This window comes from Coptis chinensis, chromosome 7, assembly GCF_015680905.1.
Source record: "Coptis chinensis isolate HL-2020 chromosome 7, ASM1568090v1, whole genome shotgun sequence".
In the NCBI taxonomy this organism is placed as follows: domain Eukaryota; kingdom Viridiplantae; phylum Streptophyta; class Magnoliopsida; order Ranunculales; family Ranunculaceae; genus Coptis; species Coptis chinensis.
The window spans coordinates 86438804-86463748 of record NC_141462.1 but is presented as its reverse complement, the minus strand read 5'-3'; the positions used below and the strand labels follow the sequence as shown (position 1 = coordinate 86463748).

At 37.2% G+C, this 24945-nt stretch overlaps 3 protein-coding genes across 10 annotated transcripts; 1 reads left to right on the top strand and 2 right to left on the bottom strand.

Annotated features, from left to right (window-relative positions):
- Positions 1–597: 597 nt before the first annotated feature.
- LOC147489608 (uncharacterized) lies at positions 598–4801 on the top strand. 3 transcript variants are annotated; one of them, XM_086571681.1, is made up of 5 exons: positions 598–847; positions 924–1011; positions 1471–1588; positions 2366–3169; positions 4191–4356. In XM_086571681.1, exons 1-5 carry the CDS (start codon positions 736–738, stop codon positions 4209–4211), a joined length of 1143 nt encoding a protein of 380 aa, XP_086427807.1. In that variant the 5' UTR covers positions 598–735; the 3' UTR covers positions 4212–4356. The 3 variants fall into 3 exon arrangements, with proteins under 3 accessions (XP_086427807.1, XP_086427805.1, XP_086427804.1); XM_086571679.1 differs by having other exon boundaries at positions 599–847; positions 4235–4801; XM_086571678.1 differs by having other exon boundaries at positions 600–847; positions 4217–4801.
- Positions 2273–20367, bottom strand: LOC147489606 (uncharacterized). 6 transcript variants are annotated; one of them, XM_086571683.1, is made up of 10 exons: positions 20312–20367; positions 20191–20228; positions 19973–20048; positions 19856–19891; positions 19630–19767; positions 19164–19250; positions 7785–7832; positions 7583–7659; positions 6995–7138; positions 2273–3330 (listed from the first exon to the last, which is right to left on the bottom strand). In XM_086571683.1, the coding sequence occupies exons 3-9, from the start codon at positions 20045–20047 to the stop codon at positions 7000–7002; spliced, it is 600 nt and encodes a 199-aa protein (XP_086427809.1). In that variant the 5' UTR covers position 20048; positions 20191–20228; positions 20312–20367; the 3' UTR covers positions 2273–3330; positions 6995–6999. The 6 variants fall into 6 exon arrangements, with proteins under 6 accessions (XP_086427809.1, XP_086427812.1, XP_086427813.1 ...); XM_086571686.1 differs by having other exon boundaries at positions 6995–7049; XM_086571687.1 differs by lacking the exon at positions 6995–7138.
- On the bottom strand, positions 4764–6456 carry LOC147489607 (putative F-box protein At2g02030). The gene is made up of 2 exons (XM_086571048.1): positions 5805–6456; positions 4764–5558 (listed from the first exon to the last, which is right to left on the bottom strand). Exons 1-2 carry the CDS (start codon positions 6042–6044, stop codon positions 5259–5261), a joined length of 540 nt encoding a protein of 179 aa, XP_086427174.1. The 5' UTR covers positions 6045–6456; the 3' UTR covers positions 4764–5258.
- Positions 20368–24945: the final 4578 nt, after the last annotated feature.

Sequence of the window (24945 nt, the reverse complement as noted above, 5' to 3'; positions counted from 1 at the left end):
AAATATATAAAAATTGGAAATACACGCAAACTTTCTAAATACAAGAATTAGAAATACACTCAAACCAATCTAAAAGAGGTTGATATGCATTGGGATTATATTTATTAGAAAATATTATCTTTCATACTAAAGTGTCACATACGATAGAGAAAAAACTAACTCTCATATTAGAGTGCCACATAGGAGAGAGAAAATCTTCTTTTAAAAGTCTCTGCTTTAGTATATAGATAGTAGATAGTAGATAGTAGATAGATATACCAATACCAAGGTTATGTTGGTAACTGCGGAAGTAAATATTATTTAAACTTGGGCTTTTTTGAAAAAATAGGAGCATACACCCACCTAAACCGTCTATGATTTGAAATTCAAACGGCCACATAGGCCGCTAAAATTATTCTCAAAGGGTGTTCCTGATTCCTGAATCCTGAGATTCTAATCAGAAACATAGTCACACACTTTAAATTGAAAACAAAAATAAAGAGTGTATTGTTCTGAAATCAGAAACCAACGACCAAATTTATAACTCTCACTAGTCCCAAGATGTTCCTCGAGATGTGTAATAAAGTAAACGAACTTATTAACTTTGCCACTTGCTTATTAGAAGTTTGAATACAAACAGACACATTGCCAAACAAAACCTGAGCTCAAAATAACACAAATGACACTCATCACTTCATTATCACTTCATCCTCATATTCCCTCCCGTTCAATCCTCCATTCTCTCTTAGTAACAAAATGAAGCACAAGGAAGGCGAGCTAGCTATGTTTCCCCACATGCGAAAAGAAGACATGGTCGGGAATAGCTTTCTACTGGCTCATAACTCTAAGGAATTTGATGCATCCCCAGGTACTGCCATCTTGTTTATAATGACATTTATAGTCCTTGGTTTCAAAACTGATAAAATGATGTGGGCTGCATGCAGGATCTAAACATGGAAGTTCACCAATATTTAAGATTGTGTCTTCTCCAAAAGCATGCAAAAGTGTCGGTGACAAGAACGATTATGACTGGTAATAATGTAGTACGGACATTTCCTTGTCTTATATTGATTGCCCCGTCCTATCTGAATTATTATGACTGGTAATGTAGGATTTCGTTTTTGATCTTCAACCAATTTTATGGATTACCTTGGTTACTTAAATTTTCAGTTGTCCCACTAAAACGAGATTGACTAAAGGAGTGATTCTGTCTAAGAGCACATAGTTCTGTTTAAAGTGTGTTCCAACTGTCGGAATTCACATGCAATTGAGTTCAAAGTAACATGTGATTTCCAAGAGAATGAACAAAAGTTCGGAAGTATTGCATCCATGACGGAGAAAGTTTTCAATCTTTTTATATAAAATATGTCTAACTACTTGTATTGCATCTTGTGTCATGCTTGATGTCAATCAGGAAGTAAATTAACAATAAGCTTAATTTGCCGGGTTTTTTTTGGAGATTCTTGTTGAGGTAATTCTCTTCTTTTGAAGGCTCCTAACAACACCGCCTGTTACGCCGCTCTTTTCTTCTTTGGAGATGGAATCTCAACAAACTAATACAAGTCAGAACAAAACTACTAAAGCTTTCCCTGCTGCATTGAAGTCTAAGGTAATGGATGTGTTCTCTCAACCTTTCCGTGATTTAATACTATAGTAGACACCATGTTTAAGTTTTCCAGTACCAGTGATAGCAGATGGACATTGCAATTAAAACTGTACTCAACTGTACTTGGATAGTTGGATGATGCAAGTGAAATGGAGGGATAACCATTCAGAACATGCTTGGAGCATACTACAAATTCCATGAACTTTCGCAATATATGTTGATTTTCTAAGAAATTGGCATCCACATTTATTGTGTTTTAAATGTCTCAATTCAGTTGGCATGAATTTTTCCTATCAATTGTTAAGCCTGTATTCTGGCCAATACAGTAGTCGATATATCGAAATAATTTGCCAGACTTTGGCCTAGAGGAGAAAAAAAAATATGCTTCATTAGATGTTCCAGCCCTAGTTATGAATTCAACGACCTGTATGAGCAACTTGCTCATGATTATACTGTTCACCTCTGTGGTTTTATAAAAAAATAGAGTAGTACATGAAAACTATTATTCCGCTTGTTTTTTTTAAGTTCTATGCTTGGAATTTAGATTTCTCTCTCTGATGACAACTTTACATGTTCTTGTTGAAGATTTGTATTTTCCTTCAAAGCAAGATTACGGTAAGACAATGAGTCAAACCAAATGAATAAGTTGAGAGTAGTTGTTAATGTTTCTGAAAGTACTCATATTAATGAAAGGTCAATCCGAGATTTCATTTATTCGTTCATATTTTTTATGCTATAGTTCAAATCACATCATTTATGTATATAATCTTGTGGTTGCAGTTTGCAAACAGCAAAGTTCACACTGGTCCAGAGGAAGAGTGTGCACCTAAGCAAATTTCTTCCCCTGGGTCAAACTCTTCAAGTGCAGAATCTAGTAGCACTGCATCATCATCAGGTGGCCAAGTTTCAGCCGCCTCTAGACGGCAAACTCTATCTGGAAACCCTGCTATTCCTCTCTCATCTAAGTCTACACAATCTGCCCCGCCTACTTCAAGGGCTGCCTTACCTTCCAATAAGCCCACGATTTCAAAAACAAGGTCAACAACCTCTTCTGCAAAAAATTCTACACCAACAGACAGACCCACTTTAGCACCATGCATGTCCAAATCAAGGTCAGGAACCACAAATGAGGAATCAACAACCCAATTGACAGCATATAGAGTGTCTGTGCCTCATGGGCGGTCATCTTCGGTGGGCAAGTTGGCGCCAAAAACAACACCACATCCAACCCTACCTAATGGCAGTTCTACAATGAGATCCCGACCACAGATAGCCTCAGAGATGCATGGTTTGTCAACTGATGCTTCCTCAAATCCTAGTACATCGCTGACTAAAAGGGAAGTTTCAGCCTCAAAGCGTAGGCCTGTAGTCAGTCGAGCATACTCCAATGATGGAGACAACTTAAGCCCTGCGATGATTGGAACCAAGATGGTTGAAAGGGTGGTAAACATGAGGAAACTGGCACCTCCAAGGCAAGATAACCAATGCAGTATTCATCCAGCAAGGAAATCATCTTCTCAGAGCAGCGCAGGCTTTGGAAGAACACTCTCAAAAAGCTCTCTAGATATGGCACTAAGGCATATGGTATGCAGTCCTCTCCATTCTTTTAGTAATGAATTACTACCTGAGTACCCGTGCACCTGAATTATGAAGTAGTAAAAGTTCGCTAATGCAATAGTGTCCTCATGCTCTCTGTGATCCACCATTCATGGTTCCTTATACCCTTACCTAGAAGTTTCTGTTACCTGTTAGAACAAAAAATTATTGCATGAGGGACGTGTAATCGCAATATCAAATCCAATGTTTTGCATAGTTAAGGAAAAAAGAAGACTGTAGCCTTGTTATAGTTTCAATTGAAAATATTAGGCTTAAGTTGTTCTTCTCTTGTTGTATTTCAAGGTTAGGTATCAATGGTGCTCAGTAGATTTCTTGCAATTTAAATTAGTTATGTACGTATTCCCAAGGGTTTTGTGCTAGCATAGGTTAAATCCTCCTCTAGAGATGGATTATGTTTCTTTGTAATTGTATGCCCCACCCCCCAACAATCATACTCTTCGGGAGGATCGTAAGCTTGTAACCTTTTGCTTTGTTTAAATAAAACGGGTAGGGGTCTGCCTCAATCCCAAAACTTATTCACAATAAAAAAGGTAAAGAGTGACAGGGAAAATAAAAGGACACCGGGACTTCGCGTGGTTGCCCTAAAGGTTGGGTGCATGCACTGATCATCCCTGAGAATGGAGAGATTGTGCACGATGATGGATGCAATTTACAACCCTCTCCTTTCTTTCTCCCCTTTTATGATGGAGATAGGGAACTTTATTAATAGCATGGAGTCCCATCCCAATGGTTACAGGTGGTACATAAGACATGACCTAGTGCCACTACCGCCCCCATTCGGTATTACATGTCATCGTGTAAAGTGGGTATTATGTGTAGCACTATATTTAGTCCCCACACATTTCATAGACTCATATAATTGGATATCATAACGGAGTCTCCAAGTTTTAAGCTGGTACCTTTTGTTATTCTGTTTCTGGAATTCTTTGCAGCTCATCTAACATATGCCATTAGACGAATAACCTGCTGTCCTGCTCTATACATTCAGGGACCTTCTAATCTTTTATAATTCAGAGCATTGTGATTGAGCAGGACATTGGACGAAGAATCCCAAGCAACTTACGACCATCGGTGACAAATGTAGCAGATTCCTCCACCTACACTTTGAAATCAGGACCAGCGAGAAGCAGGGTGACTAGTGTTTCCGTCTCTCCTCTTGCCATGAGTAGCAGTACCCGTTCTGAGTTTAGTGTCATTAGCACTACCCCATTTTCGGATGATAGTGAACCTGTTGATGATCTTGCCAGTGAGAGAAGAGGTTGACCCTCACATTCAAGCCAGGAACGCAAATGATTATTGGGTCTTAGATCATAAAGATCGGAACTGCTTTAGTGTATTTAATGGAGGAAGCCATCCTTAACTATTTCCCCAGAAGCATTACTGCTAGAGATCAGAACGGAAAGAGCTGATAGGACTAATGGAAGACGTACTTTTTAATCTTCCTGTTTATTTAACATGAAAGATGTAGGTTATCTTTTTCTTAACCTTTGTACTTTTGGCAGAACCAATTGAATTTAAGTCAAACTTTCTTTCTGCTCATATGATTTGTAAACTCAATCCGTTTGTGAGTAATTCCAATATTTATCTTTATCTCTGTTATATGCAGCTTTAATCAGACAAGAAAAAAATATAAAGCAAACACGTTCTAAAAAGTTAAAAATGTTGATGAAGAACAGCTATACGTTCAAACAAGAAACAAGCAGCTCTTGTGATCAATACACAATACTCTTATAGTGACATCTCCTGACAATATATGTAGCGGCACATTGCAATGTTCCTGAAAAAGTTGCGTGCATACACTCACAAGCTTTTTAAACTACGATAACTCTCCTTATGGTTGCTCAAGTGGAAATACCTTGAGGGAAGTCCGGTGATGTCTAGCCTATGGAATTGTTGAGTTAGAAGGCTATATGAACATATATGTGATTCTTTATCCATACCATCCGGAGATAGTACAAAAACTATTTCACCATTTTGACTACCTTCCAAATGTATCATTAGACAAGCTGGGAAAGGCACACGAATTCTCTTCTCCATCATGGCCCAGGCATTCTTGTCAAGAGTCTTCTTCAACATCCATAAACCGAATTCCGAAGTAATACTTAAGTTTCAGCAGGCATAGATGGCCTTCTAACTCCAACAAACTTATCGTGCACCCCGTACCAGATGAAGAAATATCACCAGCAGTTTGAACCAAACTAAAGTTCTCACTGGCAAGGTCGAAGGAGACTATATTTTTGCTTGACGCGAACCAATAAAGTTTCCCATTTACATAAACCGGTTTTCCCTTTAGATAATGAGCGTGTGCCATGGTGCTCCTTACGGTTCTCCATGAGCTGGTCCCCAGAGTAAGTACCTGACAACAATCCAATGTAGTCCAGACTAGTACTTTAAATTTCTTTGCAGAAGGATCAAACCCAAACTCGAACGTGTAATAATATTCTTTCATAACTTCAAATTTTGGCAAGGTGACGATTTCTTGGGTGGTGGGATTACACACAAGTAATCTGCCACGGGAACCTTGGAAACACATTCTAACCATTACAAGACTTTTACTTCGAATATTTGCCATACTTGGATGTACACATATGAGTTGCTAGACCGTTTTTGTCAATGGTATAATTGTATAAAAGCTTGGATCACTGTAGTCATCAAGCCTAACGACAATAGGTTCCCCCACCCGCCGATTACTGTAGTTGAACTTTGCATCTTGGTAGAGGTTATAACACCAATGCTTGCACACACACTTAAATCTTACCAGAGATTTCACAGGGACTCTACTGAGTATTTCAACTAATAGTTCATCAGGAATAGACCTGGTGCAACGATTCTTTTTCAGCATCTTTATAGTTTACTTTGTCGTCAAGATATGGAGAGCTTACTTATGAAAGGGGCACGGAGTATTGTTACCTGTTAGGGTTTTACGAGATCTGGTTTTAAATAACTTAATTAGGAGGTCCTGACTCACACGCCATCTAACTTCTTTCTAATAAAGTCTCTCATGATCTCCGAGATTTGTGTTCTTTGTATGGCCTGTTGTAGACTTGTAGCTAGCTTCTTGTGTGTGAAACACACAAAATCAGGTTTTTGGCACACCAGAGAGTACAAAACTGAAAAAGTGTTAAATTCATTGAAAACCATCAGGGTTTACCACATTCTTGGCGAATTTCTGTCAAAAAATCCATGTTGTCCTCTAGGGATCGAGGCTTTTCTGCCAAAAATTGTGAAGACGCAAACTGACCTCGTAACCTCATTGAGTCATTGACGACCTAACATATCTAACCAAAAATTGTGTATGCAATCTTTTGCTATATACCAAACGCAAAGAGCCAAACATTTACTAAGCCCAGCTCCCAAAAAGGCAAATTTGTGACCAAATATGAAGTTTTGAACAAAAGCAGTTACAAAGTTTTACATGTTGATAGGCATCACAAAAATGGTATTAGCAACACCCACTGACAGGCATAATAGGAGAAATCTTAGCACTTTTCACTTGGTGAAAGTGTTCAGAATCAATTACTGATTACAAAAAAACCAAAGGAATTGTTCAGAACCAGTTGACGGCATGGTATTAAAATGTCAACTACAGCTGACTAGTATACGACCAAAATAAATTTAGACATCCAAATCATGGCCTAGGCCACATGACAACTGAAAAGGCAAGATGCAATAACAAACTTGAGATAAAATAAAAAGAGAAAATAATCAACTAGGCAAAACAAAATACTATCCAAATTCAAGACAGCAGCAAGACCAGAAGGAATGGTATTGTTTAAAACAGTTTTGTGATACCTCCCTCAGATCCCAGAACCGAAAAGATTCCAGTCATGGACCTTGAAGCTTGAGACTGCAAGTTTAAAAACATCAGCCATCTGCATGCATCCAGATTGAAAGGTAGGAATAGCTAAACCAGCTCCTACAGTCCTTGCACTTTCACTAAAAGGGTTGAAGCCATAAACATAATACAAGGATTATTAGGATATATACTGAAACTTGCATGTAATCAACTTTTATATTTTATTTGTTCCTCTGTGTAATCAAAGCAACTTGCATAACTAAAGCTTGGCAGAAATTTAAAATGATATTTAAGACAATTTTCAACCCATGCTTGAGCATGTCCTTTTGCTTAAGAATAAATCGATGTACTAATATCAGAACAACTCAATTCTCCATCGGACCAAGCAACCTAGCCGTTCAGAACTATCGAAGCTGCAACGAGTCAACAACACATTTGTAGTTGTGGATGGGGTGTAACCGTGTAAGGAATTAAGAATTTCAACAATACCAATATATTATAAAGATCAATAAAGATTACCACACACACGCACACACAAATCCTCTGAGGACTTATGGTCGGATAAACTGTTCTTAGACACTTACCTTATCACAATTGGTTCATACGCGGTAATTAGCACATCAGTCCCAACTCCCTTCAGGTACAAATTCGCCAAATAAACCTGCAGAAGCAGTCAATCATGAAGGTATGAATAATGACAAGATTATAGGTCAATCACTCTGTCTTAAAACTTTTGACAAATCACCAAGCCAATCTGATGAAAAATGAGGAAAAAGGTAAACATACTTTTACTATGTTTTGGGCTTCTCTTCCTTGCCTTCCCTTAGATACTGACTGTTCACAATATATCATGTTAAGTTAGTAATAGTTTCAATGGTCCTGTGCAAATGGTGAAATGTGGCCCTCTTCCATCAACACCAAATTTCTTTCAAAATCTTGTGGTTATTTAAGAATGAATTTATCAAGGGATACTTTTTGTTATTTAGTTAATTTTACAAGCTTTTTCCTCTTTTTGCGCTTTTCTTTTCCACATTGATACTTTCTAAGAAGCATTTTTTTTTTAAAATGAAGTTATATAAGGATTGAGTTGGAATAATAGAACCTGATATGCTTAAATGAATAAAGATAGTGGTCTGCTTGATGAGAGAAGAATGAGTGATCACTATGTCTTTATTGCTAATTGAGCTATGAGAGCCATTCAAGCTATTATTGCTTCTAGTCGTTGAAACTATGGCGAAAAAAAAAATATAGTCATTGAGATACTAACTGTTATAAACTATGGCCTTATTTTTATCGAAAAAAAAAAAAAAAAAAAACACTAACTATGGAGTTATGGAGGGGGTTTATCTTATTTATTTATTCTTCTGACATAGTGGCATAGTGGGTCACATTATGGGTCCCGATTTTTATTGTATTGTTCACTTTGTTTTGGGTAGGTTCAAAATATTAGGCTCTTAGCGATAGAACTAAATATATTTTGGGCCCTGCACATCATGGGGCCTGTGCCGTCGCCCACAATGCACCTGGTCAGGGCTGGGCCTGAATAGTTTATATACATGGACTACGCAATGTACAACGACAAATAAATATAAATTAAAAAGCAAAAATAAAAATATCTGCACACGCATACGTAGGGCCGGCCAATTACTAGTTGCAAACTTGCAATTGCGGATAACCCCCCTTTTTAAAAGATATATTAGGGGAACGGCTACAGTATTGCTTCTTAACCTGGAACTGGGGGCATCCCTAACAACAACAACAGCAACAACAACTGTATGGCACTATACATTATTTTCAACTCAATGGGTTTAACGCAAGAGCTTCAAGCCTGAACACCTCTTTAAAGAAGTGAATGAAGTACATGATAAAATGGAAATGCAACTAATGAGGGAACACAAGTAAAATGTTCGCTAAATGTAAATGTATCTCTGATTTAGGTTTCAGTTATGCTGAGTTAGAAATTTAATCTGTTGGTTTAACCATACATGTAGGAGTCAGCAACCTAAGAGTATATTGTCTCCAATTTTTTCTAAACTATATTATTGGAGACTAATATGGAAAAATCAGATAATTTGAGCACTCACATCCACTCCAGTTTTTTCTAAACTCCTCCAAAAACTCTTTGGCTAATTACGAAAAAGTAGGAGACTAATATGGAAAAATCAGATAATTTGAGCACTCATATCGACTCCAGTTTTTTCTAAACTCTATTACTAATTAAGAAAAAATATAATATAAAGAAGGAAACAATCCCATCTAGAGTTTGACAAATTCTCCCATTTTTCCTAAACGCTATAGCTAATTACGAAAAAAAAAATAGGAGACAAAAAAACTAAATTGCTAAAAATAATAGCTCCCACCCTAAAACTCTTACGCCACAAAGAATAGTTTTCACACTAATCTTAGGTGAAGTTTAACATAATAAAGTTTCTTTCTAGAAAAAAACAATGAAATATTGAAAGAAAAAATGAATTGAGTTGCCTGAACATTTACTTTCTACATTTGTTAACCTCACATGTGACTGGGATAAAAAAAGAAAAATAAGTCAACTAATCATAAAATAAGTAACAGTGTACACTCAAAACTAAGTGTACACCCAAAACTAAGCGGACAACAAGTGTACACCCAATACTACATGAAACTAAACTCAACGAACAATTAATGGAAAACCGAAAACTGGATGCAAATGCATCGAACTAACCTCAAATAATATTTAATGGAAAATCAAAATTTTTTTTTTTTTGGGGTGGAAAAGCGAGGTTGTTATAGAGGTCCCTTACCCCTCTTCATTAATATAATAAAGATCATAGCTTGTTACATTCTTACATATTCTTTATCTATGGCATCATCATAAATAATTTTTTTTACATCCTTTGTAAAGGAACTGGGAATTAACTCTATGTAGCTAACTGTCGGAATATTACTAGCTAAAGCATCGGCTAGCTTGTTTGCTTCTCTGTACACATAAGTGATGGAGAAGTCTTCTAGTTGCTCCCTCATCTGATTAATACTCCTCATCATCTTTTTGGCCTGCCATGGGTGCTGCCCTTTGTTTCTAAAGAACGAAATCACTGTGCTGGAATAAGTTTGCACTCGTACCTTCTTGATGCCATGTCTTACTACAATTTTCAGTCCTTGCTCTACCCCATTCAATTCGATCAGTTCAATAGAGTGCTTATTCGATCTTCCCTTGCTCGCTACTATGACCTGCCCATTTCCATCTCTAGCTACGGCTGCCCAACCCCCATTCATCCCTTGCAAACTGCCATTTGAATTTAGATTTGAGATTCCATTTTTTGCCCTTTCCCATTTACATGTCTTGTGTTGACGTTATGCCGTGTCGACTTTTACATTCCACGTCTCTTGGAAGTCTTTGCTTCTCGGTCCTTTTCGGCATCTTTATCTCCATTGTTTGTATCTTGATTCGCACATCCCTTAGTATCCTTGTGCCACTCCATCAGTAAGTTTGTTTGTTTATTCTCAAATATTCTCTCATTCCTCGTCTTCCATATCCGGTAGTTATATGCATTCCCACACCGGTCGAGTCGCATCTTGTTTTGGCCCTTTCCCTGCTTTTTACTCTTCTTACCTAATCAATTTCCTCCCCGCCATGAGTTTGCCATTGCTCTGTGATAACCCATTTTGCCCAAAACCGTGTACCCACACTGCTTTGGAGAAACCGTGACTCATGAAGTAAGTGTTCCTCGGTCTCCACTTCTCTCCAACAAGAACGATAGATCGGTCGTAACCACCTTGAACTCCTTCATTTTAAGCTGGCGTTTTAGCTCCACTAACAACCATCCGGCTTATGAAAGAATGGCGAGGGATGCGATTTGAGAACCAAACAATGCTACTCCATGTATTCGCCTGTCGCGACTCCTCTCATACCTTCATATGTATCTCGGAGATTGTACTCTCCTTGCTTAAGCGGCGAACTCAAACTGCTTTGTCTTAGCCCCATTATCTTAACCTCTTCTACTATCTCCTTGATCGATTCTTTATGTAGTGCGGGAACACCCGGTTCCCTTTGCAGACTATGAAGTCGACACCTTTGCATTAAGGTGGAGGAGAGATCTCAGAGAAAGGCTTGTGGAAATTTTTTTGTTAACATACCTTTTGGGTGCCAGGGATCTAGCCAGAAGCTTGTATTCTTTCCGTCTCCAATTTGATTCACTGCTATTTGAAACATACGTTTCTACCCTTTAATAAATTTATGACTCCATGAACATTTGTGTGGAATCTTGGTTTGCCGAATTTTCTATCTTTGATTAAGTTCTTTTGGATCCACTCAACCTATAGATTGTCTGCCTTTGTGATTATCTTCCAAATATGCTTCATATTCGATGCTTGATTCACCTTTTCCAGGTTGCGAATGCCCAAACCCTTTTCGCATAAGGATAGCAAAGATCCTCCCATCGAAACGAGCATCGCGGTGATTGCAATCGGGGCTGTCCATAGAAAGTTTCGCGCCGCGACTGTTTATGTCATCTATAATCTTCGAGGTACAATGAATGATGCAAACCGAACACACTCAAGTTATTTAGCACTGCCTTGATGAGCTGCAGCCTTCCTGCATAAGAGAGAAATTTTCCCTTCCAGCTCTAAATTTTTCGTGTAACCTTTAGGAGTAAAGGACTACAATCTGTGGATTTCAATCTTGTAGTAATCAATGGGAGTCCCAAGTACTTCATAGGTAACTCTCCTCTTGGGAATTGCAGAGCCCTCTCTATATCTTCACAACTGTTGTCATCCACTCCTGTTAAGTATATCTGGCTTTTCTGAGTGTTTACTTCAAGCCCAGAGCATGCTTTAAAAGTGTTGAGGTTTTCTCTCAACTGCATTGCCGTTTGAACATCTCCATGCATGAATGCCACCAAATCATCTGCAAAAGATAGGTGAGTGATAACTGGGTTTACACACTTATAATGCAACTTATACAAATTATTTGTTACACTATGACTCATGATTTCAGAGAAAAGGTCCATGACCATTACAAAAAGGTACGGGGATATGGGGTCGCCTTGTCGTATTCCTCTTCTTCCCTTAAAGTATCCATAAGGGGCTCCATTCACCATTATAGAGTAATGAGCTGTTTCCACACACTTCTTTACCCATTCACAGAACCTTCTTGGCATACCAATCCTTTGCATAGCAAATTCGACTGCTTCCCATCGCATTTAGTCATATGCTTTCCTCAAATCCACTTTCGCAGCACATCTAGGTGGATGTTCATCCTTATGGTAGTTATGCAGCAATTCGTGCGACAGTAATATGTTATCTTGGATGCTCCTCCCCACAACGAAAGCTGATTGATTCTTGTTTATAATTATGGGCATAAGCTGCTTCATTCTTCTAGTCATTACTTTTGTGATACACTTGTAAACTACTCCGCAACAAGCTATTAGTCTGTACTCTCCCAGAGATGAGGGATTCTGAACTTTAGGCACTAGTGTTATGCACGTTGAGTTTACTTACTTCAGTAGCTGCCCTGATGTAAAGAAATTTCTAACGGCCCTTGCGAAGTCATCCCCAACTATCCTCCATGCACATTTGAAGAAAAAAGAAGAAAATCCATCGCTCCCTGGAGCTTTATCATTATCAATATCAGCCAACACCTCTGTAATCTCATTTCGTGTAACTTCCCTTTCTAGGTCCTCTGCATCTTCTTCACTAATTTGCTGCCTTGCCCCGATATCTTGAAAGATAGAGAGATCAATGTTTGGCAACTGATCTGGGCTATAGAGCTCTTTGTAATACTTTACGCATTCATCCCCAATTCCATTCACATCTTGTATATAATTTCCATCTCGATCCTGTAAGCATGTTATTTTATTTACTACTCTTCTTGCTTGTACCGACCTGAAAAAGTACTCTATGTTGTTGTCTCCCACACTAATTACTTGATCCCTCGATTTTTGTTTATAAAACCCTTCCTCCTTTCTACTTTTGCTTTCACATGTATTACGATGGTTTCCCTTTCTTTTTTCAATGAGCTCTCGATTCAATGGTTGTACCGTAGCTCGGTTTGCACCTGTTCTAGTTCTTTCTTTGTTTCAAGTACTCTATCCTCCACCTTCCCTATTCTTTTCGATTCCATTCAATGAGTGCTTTGCCTTTGTGATTTTCAGTTTCTTCATTAGGATATACATAGGATTTCCCACTCCGAAGCTACCCCACGCCGCCTCCATTATCTGCGATAAATCCTTGTTCCTTCCACCGAAATTAAAGAACTTGAAAGGTTTTTCTTTCGATTTATCTGCGTGTTTGAGCTGACCACCATTGATGAGTGATCTGAAATTGCCCCTGGGTTTAGAAATTTAGCTTCGTAATCCCCAAAATCACTCACCCATTCTGCATTAGTCATCACCCTATCTAGCTTACTACTTATTCTATCCCTTTGCTTGTTACTCCATGTGAAAGTGTTCCCTTTGTATTTCATATCCACAAGGCCTGCCGAAGTTACACAATCCGTGAAATCTGCGAAATGGTATGGCCTTACCTCTGCCCCTCCTACTTTCTCCTGTGGACTAAGTATAGTGTTAAAATCACCAAGTAATATCCATGGTTTTTGAATTATGCACGATAGATCCACTATATTTCTCCATAGCTGCCTTCTCTCCATCATATCTGTACTTGCATAGACCATTGTAACTATAAACTGTACTCCTGTAATCGTGGTAACTTCCATAGTTATATGTTGTGATTCTTTTTTCACTAGCTCAGCTTTGCATACCCTCGGGTTCCAGCAGAACCAAATTCTGCCTTGATCACTTTCCGCATAATTTCCTTCCATTTCCCACTGTACACAACTCCTATTAAACACCCACTCTCTATTCTCTTCTTTCACTCTTGTCTCTACTAATCCCAGAATACTGATATCAAACTTCCTTATCATTTCCTTGATTTCCACTTGCTTGAAACCCATGTTAAACCCTCTCATATTCCAGCAACACAGTTGTACATTCATTTGGCAACACTGGAATGCTTATAGTGACCATACTTGGTAGTCACTCTATTCTACCTTCCTCCTGATGTTGTGGGTACCTTTTGTTGATTCCCACTCTCCACAGTAGCCATTCCTTTTCCTTTCTACTCACCCGTGCCTTTTACCTCTGTATGCGCTGTGTTCTTTATCTCCTTCGTATTAGTTCCCTTTGCATGTTCTTGAATCTGTTTGCTGCTGTTTCCAGTAGTACATTCCCTTTGCTCTTCTCTTTCTTCACCATGCCCCTTAGAGAGTTGGCTTTGTTCTAGGTTTACTCCCCCTTGAATATTCCGAGCTTTGTACTTGTGTCTTTTGCTTGGTGATTCCCACCCAGCTTCTGCCTCATCATTTTGTACTTCGTGCACCTCTTGGATTTCTGTTGTTCCTTCCTTTTGTGTTGGGCATTCTTCCTGCTGAGGTTTCGGTCTCTGTGTCATCTTCTCTCCTTCCTTGTTGCTATTATCTTGTTTCTGTAGCCACACTTTGTGATTGTGCTCTACTTCCTCTCTCTCCTTCTTTGGACATCTTTGATCCGAATGCCCAAATATCTTGCACTCCGTACACCTCGGGGGTTTCCAATTGTACTCGAACGATACTTTATATACCCTCCTTTGGTCTAGTATCACTGGAATATCATCTGGGTAATGGCAGTCAGTATCAATCTCCACACACATTCTCACATACGTTGTTCTAGACATGTTTTCAGTCAATCGATCAGTGAACATTGGTATCCCTATTGCACTTCCGACTTGACTGAACCCATCCTTGTTCCACATCTCCATAGGTAAGCCTTTTACAACAACCCAAATTGGTATAGTCTTTAGCTCTCTTGTCTCTTCTTCCACAAAGGTTCTCCACGACCTTATCACAAACAACTGACTTGCAATATGAAAGGATCCCATGTCCAAAACTGATTTCTTATCTTCATCAGTCTCAAACTTGAATGTAAACATAGTGTCTCCATATGGTTTCATCACAAAACTCTTTATTCTCCATGTCCGACTAACAATATCCTTTACATAGTTATAATTCATCCTCTTCCCCACAAAAGATCCCACAATAAGATTCTCAAACTTCTTGTTGTACTCTGTGAATTGGTTACTGGTCACATGCATGAGTGGCTTCCCATTGACAATGGTGGGGGAACATCGAAAAGTTCAAAGATCGCGCCTCTTGCCTTTTTGCCTATCATGTCTGCCCATGAACTCTTCACTTGTATTGGCTGTGTGTTCTTACTGTGATTTGGCTGTATCGTTTCTTTGCCTATTGGATTATCACCTCTGTTTCCGGTTTCCTCAGATCCTATAATTCCGGATCTCAAGTTTTCTTCTCTAACAGTTACTTCTTCTCCATCTTTTCGATCTTCTGCACCTGTTATTGTTGTTGGAGTACTTGCACGATCATGGTCTGTCTCCTCTCCTTGTAATAACTCTTCATGGATGCGCAACATACTCTTCCTGAGAAGTTTCTCAACGGATCCTTCCCCATACCTTTTCACCACTAGCGCTTCAAGTTCATCCTCATCATAATCCCGAGCTGGACTATCAGGCGTACCTTCGTGTTTGTGTTCCTATTCATGTGTAGTACGGTTTTTTTGTTGTTTTGTTTCCATATTTCCTTATTTTTTAGTAAAAAATCTGTTTTGCCCCTAGAAGTAAATCACCCCTTAAAGGCCACTATTAATAAAAACTATGCTTTTAAGTTTTTTTTGAAAATAAAAAACTTGATGCAAATGAAACACTAACTAATCTTAAAAAATAATTAATGGGAAATTGGACTATGGATTTAATTGCATTAAACTAACCTCAAAGAATAATTAACGAGAAATCAAAACTTAGATGCAAATACATCGAATTAACATAAAAAAATAATTGTCAGGAAATCGAAAACTGGTTGGAAATGCATTGAACTAACCCTCAATGATTAAATTAATGGGAAATCGAAAAATAGATGCAACTGCATTGAACTAACATCAAAGAAAAAATAACTATAAATTGGAAACATGATGCAAATGTGTAGAACTAATCTTAAATAATAATTAATGGGAAATCGGAAACCGGATGCAACTGCATTGAACTAATCTAAAAAATAAACTGGATGCAAATGCATTAAACTAGCCTCAAGAAATAATTAACGGAAAATTGAAAATTGGATGCAAATTCATTGAACTAACCTCAAACAATAATTAACGGAAAATCGGAAACTATATGCAAATGCAACCTTATCGAATAATAAACAAGAAATAAAAAACTGGATGCAAATACATTAAAATAATCTCAAAGAATAATTAACGGGAAATCAAATATTGGATGCAAATGAATTGAATTGACCTCGAAGAACAATTAATAGAAAATTAGATGTAAATGCATTGAACTAACCTCAAAAAATAAATAACGGGAAATCGGAAACTAAATGCAACTGCATTGAACTAACATAAAAAAATAAATAACGGAATTGAAAATCAGAAACTGGATGCAAATGCATTGAACTAACCTCAAAACATAGTTGTGTTATATGTTGTGGGAATGTCTCAATAAATATAGTTTTACATTTAAAATAGTGTTTATCTTATCTCTTTTTGTATGATTGGGAACGCCTTGCTATTCAAGTAGCTTCAATGAACTTCGCCTTATTAGGCAATTTCACAAAACTTCAATCAAACTTCTATTATTAAACAACAAAATGAAGTTGAAGGGTTTTATCAAGAGCGAGTTCTTTTTTTTAAATGGATAGCGGGGTTTTCACGTTATAAGAAATTTAGATGAGTGATCAATATAATATTCATATATAATAGTTCTGTATATATAATTACAAATATTTTTCAGAATAATTAATATAACATCACTCATCTGTAGATAATTTTTGAATATCCTACATAGTGAGTCATGTATAATTTAAAAAATAATTAACGAGAAATCGGGAACTGGATAATTTTTTATGACGATCCCACATAGTAAATGAAACATAATTTATTTTTATGTCCTGTTTGAAGTTGGTATTACACACCACATTGGATAATTAAAAGAAAATCGAAAACTGGATTCAAATACATTGAACTGAGCTTAAAGAGTAATTAATAGGAAATCGAAAACTTTATGCAAATACAATAAACCATACTCAAAAAGTAATTAACTAAAAATCGGAAACTGGATGTACCTGCATTAACCTAACGTCAGAGAATAACTAGCGAGAAATTATAAATTGTATGCAAATCATTTAAAAATATTTAATTGAAAATTGGAAACGGTATGCAAATACATCAAACAAACTTCAAATAATAATTAATGGAAAATGGGAAACTGGATGCAAATGCATTAAACTAATCTCAACAAATAATTAACAGAAAATAAAAAACCGAATGCAACTGCGTTGAACTAACCTCATAGAATAATTGGCGGAAAATCAGAAATTAGATGCAAATGCATTGAAATAACCTCAAAGAATAGTTAACGAAAAATAAAAAACCGGATGTAATTGCATGGAATTAACCTCAAAGCATAAATAATAAAAAACTAGATGCAGATATATTGAACTAACCTCAAAGAGTTATTAACGGGAAGTCATAAACTGTATGCAAATGCAATGAACTAATCTCAAAGAATAATTAACGAAACATCGAAAAATGGATGCAACTGCACTGGACTAATCTCAATGAATAATTAACGGGAAATCATAAATTTGATGCAACTACATTGAACTAACCTCAAAAAATAATTAACGGGAAATCGAAAACTTGATGCAAATGCATTGAACCAGCCTCAAAGAACAATTAACTAGAAATCGAAAATTGGATGCAACTACATTGAGCTAACCTAAAAAAATAATTAACGGAAAATCAGAAACTGGATCCAACTGCATTAAACTAAAATAAGATATTAACTAATGGTAAATCAAAAATTGGATGCAATATCTTGAGGAATATTTAACGGGAAATCATAAACTTGATACAAATGCATTGAAATAACTTCAAAGAATAGTTAACAAGAAACCAGAAATCATAAATCATAAATCATAAATCAGAAATCAGAAATCAGAAATCAGAAATCAGAAATCAGATGTAACTGGTCAAACTAACTTCAAAGCATAAATAACCATAAATTTGAAACTAGTTGCAAATGCATTGAACACTGAACTAACCTCTAAAAATAATTAACTGGAAATCAGAAATTGGATGCAGATGTATTGAACTAATCTGAAAGAGTAATTAACGAGAAATTGGAACCAGGATGGAAATGCAATGAACTAATCTCAAAAACTAATTAACGAAATATCGAAAACTGGATGCAGCTGCACTAAATTAACCTTAATGAATAACTAACGAGAATTCATGAATTAACCTCAAAGAATAATTAATAGAAAATCAGAAACTTGATGCAATTGCATTGAACTAACGTCAAAGAATAATTAATCGAAAATCGGAAACTAGATGTAATAACTACATTGAACTAATCTCAATGAATAATTAACAGAAAATCGAAAACTTGATGTAAATGCATTGAACTAACCTCAAAACATAGTTCTATTATTTGTAGGGGGAATATAATGTCTCAACAAGTATAGTTTTGCATTTTAAATTGTGTTTATCATAATTCTTTTATTATGATTGAGAGTGTCTTGCTATTCAAGTATTTTCAATATTATCTTCGCCACATTAAGCATTCTCATCAAACTTTAATTATTAAACGTAACAACTAAAAGAAGTCGATAGATTTTATCAAGGTTTGTTGTTTTTTTTTTAGAGTGGTACAAGAAATTTGAATGAGTGATTAATATAATTTTCATATATATCTCATAGCTCTGCATAATTGCTAATATTTTTTAAAATAATTTAATATAACGGCACCCGTTCGTAAGACGGGTTCGAAAACTAGTTCATCCTATATAGGAGAGTTCTGTAAGTTACTTAGTCTAACAAGGCTCAAGCCCAAGACACATGTCAATTACCATTCAAAGTAGAAGTCTATATGAATGCAAGAACACTTAATTAGGTAACTCTACAGAAAACACACTGATAGAAGCCAAGCTAAGAACAATGTTGTATCAAACATTTCTTGTGAAAGTCCAATATCAGAGAAAAGATCAAACGAAATAACACAAGAACATGAAAACTAATTCACCCGTAAGGCCATGTCATATAAAAATGTTCATGAAAAAAGTGTCTTAAATGAGATAAGGATTACCATCTGACCAACAGCTGTTGTCATAATTGCCGGCATGTTTCTGAAGCGTAATCCATCCGCTTCAAAGATTCCCGACTGCTCTAGTACCTGGAGGAAATCGTAATACAAGTTTAAATTCAACCTAATCAACAAGCTACTTAAAAGTTAAAGCACTTGTAGTGTGATAATCCCTTATCACCTATATGAATCTTAAGACACAGAGATGTTTAGCTGAAAGTCTGAAACATTGCGCTATATGCAGGTATCAACTTGAATTTGGATTACTAGTAATACTTTAATTATATTAACCCCTAAAAGCCTCCCCTTCCCCTAAACCCCGAAGCACGAAGGTTTAGAAGTGGGTGCGGCCACTAAGACAATATCCACAATATTACAGATAACTCACTAATATAGTAATATAGGCATAAAAAAGATCAGTCCCTATTTGTGTATCAAGCAAAAATAACGTCATGGGATTACAACTTACAATGCTTTCTTCAGCGTCTTGTTCACTGGCAAGGTCTTGAAAAAACCAAGCAGCGCTCGCACTATCTTGAACTTCGTGTTTAAGTTCTAACAGCTCAACTATCAAATTCTCATCACGACTAGGATCCACATATACTTCCTACATTCAATAAAAATTTGCACGCAATTTTATTATACAAAATTAGCATGTTTAAGTACATAACAATCTGACTATAAGAAACATCAACCTGATGATCAGGAACTTCGCGAATATTGCTCACATCCTACAACACCACAAGCAAAGCACAAATTTTAATCATCTACTTACATATCGATAAACTAACGACATTGGAATGAAAAATAACCTGAAATCTAAGTGGGAAAGTGCTCGATATTGCGCCACCGAATAAAGAGCAGTCCACACATTGGTCGGAAGACATTCTAAGAAAAATTTCAAGATAACAACATGATTAGCAAACTGCACTATCATATCTACCCGTCCAAGATAAATCGATTAGCAATCAAATAAAAGAAAAAATGATAATAATAATAACAGTAATAATAAAAGAGAGTAACGACTTACTTTAGTGATGTTTGTTGTTAAATGGAGAGTAAGTAAACCTGTGGAGAATAAAGAAGAAAAGAGGTTAACATATATAAAACTAATAATTAGAAAAAGTATGTATAAGGTTACAAGAAGATACTGATTCGTATTTGGCGGGAGGGACAGTTGTTCTTCTTGTTTGCTTTTTGCGAGGTGTAATATAAGGGGTACTGCTTGCGTGATACTCAAGCGACCTTTTCTAGGTCCGTGTAGGAGTGTAGAAAAACAACCGTTGACTCATCATCAAGTAGGGTACTCGGTCTTCACCCGCCTCCCAAACCCGCACTGACCCGAAAACAGACCTATCTCGCCCCGCTACCGTTTTTACGCTGTCGGGCTATAGGCGTAAGTTCTATACTCAAACCGGACCAGTCAAGCCACTCGACCCGCACCGTGTCAAAAGTCGTTGACCCAACCCCATTAACCTGCACAATTTCAAGACTCTAACTCTAATATTTTTGTAGTTTATATTTTCTTTTAACTTTTGTAGGAATTTGGGAGATATGAACACAAACTTATGAGTTCAACATTAATTTCAAATATTCAAGTTTGAACATTGGGCAAATATCAAAAATTCAAATTCAACTTTCGAATTTTAGAGAAGAATAATCATTCATCCTTGTATTAATTTCGAATTCTTTTAGTTTATATTTTATTGTTTTGTACCATAGATCCTCGCTCCCATCTTCATTTTATCATGTTATAGAAAATAATCAATTTACAAATGGTAAATCACAAGAAAAAAATTTCAAATTTACAGAGATATTGTTTTGGGTTCAAGTTCAAGTTTTTTTTTTTTTTTTTGTTTTTTTTTTATTGATTGATTCAAATTTTTTTTTCTCTATGTTGTGAATTGGAAATATATTACTTGCAGAATTAGAAAGTTTTTTTTGGGTGAAATTGGGTTAAAATGATAATTTCCACCCGACCTGCTGGATGACCCGCCCAAAACTCGCTCCGTAAGTTGACTCAAAAAGCCGGGTGATGGTACTAAGACATGACACTTCAACCCGTCTCGCCCCGTCGGGGAACACTAGATTTGTATCCCCTAGACCCGCCCCGCCCCGTATTACACCCCTAGGTCATGGACTATTGGTTAAGTATTTAACATTTTAACCATCTGACCCTGACCGTGTCTTATTCTACTCTAGCTTACTTCAGAAACAAGAGCTATATCCACATTTAGTTTCACATAAACATACTAGCTTAGGCTGGTAGTATTTTTGAAGGCAAGGGAGTTGATGTACGATGTTGGGTATTGTAAGTACCCTCCATTCTACATTCATAGCACTACAACACACATGTCCACACACTAGGTCGTACTTTACTAGCTCGTACCAAGCCATTATGATGTAACAATGACCCAGACTCAGGTCGTCCAAAATATCAAATACATCCATATATGGAAGCAAATGATCTACCGCGATCCTGAAGCTCAATCAACGCACCAATCAAGGAGACATTTACTTTGTAACATCATGAGTAATTACGAATCATCAAGATAGCACAAAATACGGATCTACACTTGACAATGGCCTGGAGCAAATAAGAAAGGTTAGCTCAAACATCTATAAGTAGAGAGAGATGAACTACGTAAGGCTTGATTCAAGTTTACCCAAGGAACTTGATACGTAGGCAACTCTTGTCCCAATAAAGAGTGGGTTGAAGCAAATACGTCCTTACAGCCATAGATTACTTCACCAAATGGGTTGAAGCAATACCACTCGTTCAAGTCAAGAAAGTCCACATCATCAACCTCGTATGGACCAATATTATCACAAGATTTGGTCTACTCCACACCCTCGTCATGGACAACGGAACCTAATTTGCTGGCACACAAGTCAAGGCATTCCTACAAAAATGGCCCATCACTCAAGCATTTTCTATACCTAAATATGCACAAAGCAATGGCCAAGTAGAAGCCACAAAAAAATGCAACAAAGAAAATCTCCAAAAGAAATTGGAGAGCAAGAAAAGCCAATGGCCAGAACAACTCGAGAACATCTTATGGGTATTGTAAGAAGCAGTCATACCATCATAACTTACAATTACAACTACACGTTCTGACATCGTCGAATAAGGAGAAAATGACAACATTTTAGCCAAAGAAATCGACCTCTTAGAGGAGCAAAGGGAAACTGCTGCAATATTCCTAGCTCGGTACCACCAAATAATCCAACGATCTTACAACAAGAAGGTCGTCCCAAGGTCTTTCCAAGCTGGCGACTAGTTCTCAAAAAGGCCTTAGCACCAGCCAAGCTTGACCCAACTTAGGAAGGCCCATACATAGTTCACAAAGTCGTTGGAAATGGAGCTTACTGGATCAAAACTCAGCTCGGTGATATGCTTCCCCGACCTTGGAATACAGCTCTGCTCAAGCATTTTTACCAGTAATTTGTCTCCAGATGTATCAATCAATATGAATAAAATTTCATTAGCATTTCGCATATAAATATTATCCTTGCATTACATAAGAACCACGTTTCTTGCACTCGCTACCCGATCTGGGACATCAAAGTATCAAGTCGTACACCAACACCAGAGTTAAGCACGACTAAACTATAGTTACCACGCAGTGGTTAATTATCAATCAAATCCAATCCACGGTCTCCCAAAAGGACCACAGATCAACTTAACACCAACACCAGGGTTAAACATGATTCAACTGTAATTGCCACGCAAAGGCCTATTATCAGTCAAATACAAACTTAGGGACCTCCAAAAGGACCCCAAGTCAACTTAAGGCCTTTGAAAGGGTTAAGTTTGACTCAATTATAATTACCACTCAAAGGTTAATTATAAGTCAAGAATCAATAAGAAGTTCTCCTAAAAGGAACCACTCAATCAATACACATACCTAAGGACACAAGGAAACCTAGGTGCCAACTACGCGCATCTATCAGGTCGTACACAGACACTTACGACCTAAAAGCATCAGACGAGCTAACAAAGTTCAACAGGTCGTCAAATAACAAATCAAAAAGAATGGAAGCAATCACATTCATGCAAAATTAAAAGACAATCCCAGTTCAAAACAAGTAAGTAATTTAAATATTTTTTTACTTCTTACAAATTTAGTTAGATGCTAAAGGCCCCCAGGTTATCCTGAGAAAACAACCTCAATATCCCCATAAGAAATAAAAGTATTAGTATCAACAACAAAAAGAAAATATTGTTCAAACACTTCATCCATCATCAAAATTACAAGAAGAGCACAATCAATTGACACAAGGAAGATTCTCCACATTCAAGGGGTCCAGTTGGCAGCCCTCTTCACAAACAGAGTTGCTAGCTAGATTACCACTTGCATTCAACACTTCACGTGGGCCGAAAGCGGAGGAGGAGACACCAGTTAAATTTTGGTAGATCAGATTGTCTACTAGCATCTACAACAGTACTTTCCACAGTTACTGTTGCAGCCCCACTTTCAACCGATCTCTTGAGGGTTTTGTACGTACGTTCTAGCTCCATGTAATCATCCACCAGAACGTAGACATCACCACTTTCTACCAAGTCGACCAGGTCATTGTATTCATTATGAGCTCGCTCAGCAATGACCTGCGCATTTTTGCACTTAGCAACCCAATGCCCTACCTCCACCCTTGAAGTGTCAGGAGATGGCTGCAACAAGGCCACCGACCCTCCCAGCCAACTCCCCGACCCTAGCCTAATTTTAGCCCATTCTACCTCTTGTACAGCCAACAACTTATCATAGGCCTCCTTGGCAACTTCCAGCTCTTTCTTGTACAGGTCGGAGATAGTTGCCATCTCCCTCAACTTCCTATACATGGCCAAGACCTGACAACCAACAAAATAACTCAAAAAGCAATAAATCATAGCATAAAACAAAAGCTCAGATCGAAAGGACACTAACAAAGCAGATGGAGCGATTCATATCTTTCAGGTTTGTCTCCAAATCCTTCCTAGTCTCCAGCTGGTGCCTATCACTGTTTCGACCAAATATGATCAAAACACCAAGTGTTGATGAAAAAGACGAAGAACGTAGAAAAGTAATTAGAAAAATGATGGTGATCGGGGGAATGATGAGATGTACCTTGCGGGTTGCCCTCACGCACCCAAATTATCGGTGGGATCAAGTCTCAAGAACGTAGTTCGAATGAAAAATAGTTTGGTATTTATATAGGTAGAGTAGAGAGTCCTTGTAGCTCAAGTAATCTTGTAGCTTGAGTAATTGTGATATACTATAACTTTCAACCGATAATTATCTCTTTGATAAGAAGCGAATCACGGACATAAATCAACGTTACATTAGTGGGAAGCCATGTGGCTAAGATTCAGCCTTAGCCACATGAGTTAATGGGCCGTACATTGATCTATGATATTGCGAATTGGGCTTTAGCCCTGTCGAGTAAACGAATAAAGTGGAGACTCCTACCAATGGGCGTTTGCCCGTAGGTGGGGTCGAAACACCCCCTCTTTGGCATGCGAACAAAGTTCATATGGCAAAGAATAAAGAAAAATGAGCGGAATGTATAACGAAGTGTCGTGCGAAAAGAAATAATTGGAAAATTAACTGTCGAAAAAAAAAAATCGTGAATTAGCGGTAACGAAATAATGTCAAACTAGCATTATCACGGACGAATGTAGTTAAATAAAAGATGGCCGAAAATGCACAGAAAAAAATAAAATATGCACAGAAATAAAATTGCAAAAAAAATCGATTGGCGAAAACTATACCGAACGCGTCACGTAATAATATGAAATTTGAATTCG

Excerpts from the sequence above, each read along its gene's own strand:
- LOC147489607 (XM_086571048.1), bottom strand. The coding sequence starts at position 6,044 with ATGCTGAAAAAGAATCGTTGCACCAGGTCTATTCCTGATGAACTATTA. Across the intron at positions 5,559-5,804 it reads TTATACCATTGACAAAAACG|GTACTTACTCTGGGGACCAG; the intron begins GTCTAGCAACTC and ends GATTGTTGTCAG.
- LOC147489608 (XM_086571678.1), top strand. The coding sequence starts at position 736 with ATGAAGCACAAGGAAGGCGAGCTAGCTATGTTTCCCCACATGCGAAAA. Across the intron at positions 848-923 it reads GGAATTTGATGCATCCCCAG|GATCTAAACATGGAAGTTCA; the intron begins GTACTGCCATCT and ends GGCTGCATGCAG. Across the intron at positions 1,012-1,470 it reads GACAAGAACGATTATGACTG|GCTCCTAACAACACCGCCTG; the intron begins GTAATAATGTAG and ends CTTCTTTTGAAG.
- LOC147489606 (XM_086571683.1), bottom strand. The coding sequence starts at position 20,047 with ATGTCTTCCGACCAATGTGTGGACTGCTCTTTATTCGGTGGCGCAATA. Across the intron at positions 7,660-7,784 it reads AAGCCCAAAACATAGTAAAA|GTTTATTTGGCGAATTTGTA; the intron begins GTATGTTTACCT and ends CTGCTTCTGCAG. Across the intron at positions 7,139-7,582 it reads TATGAACCAATTGTGATAAG|TGAAAGTGCAAGGACTGTAG; the intron begins GTAAGTGTCTAA and ends CAACCCTTTTAG.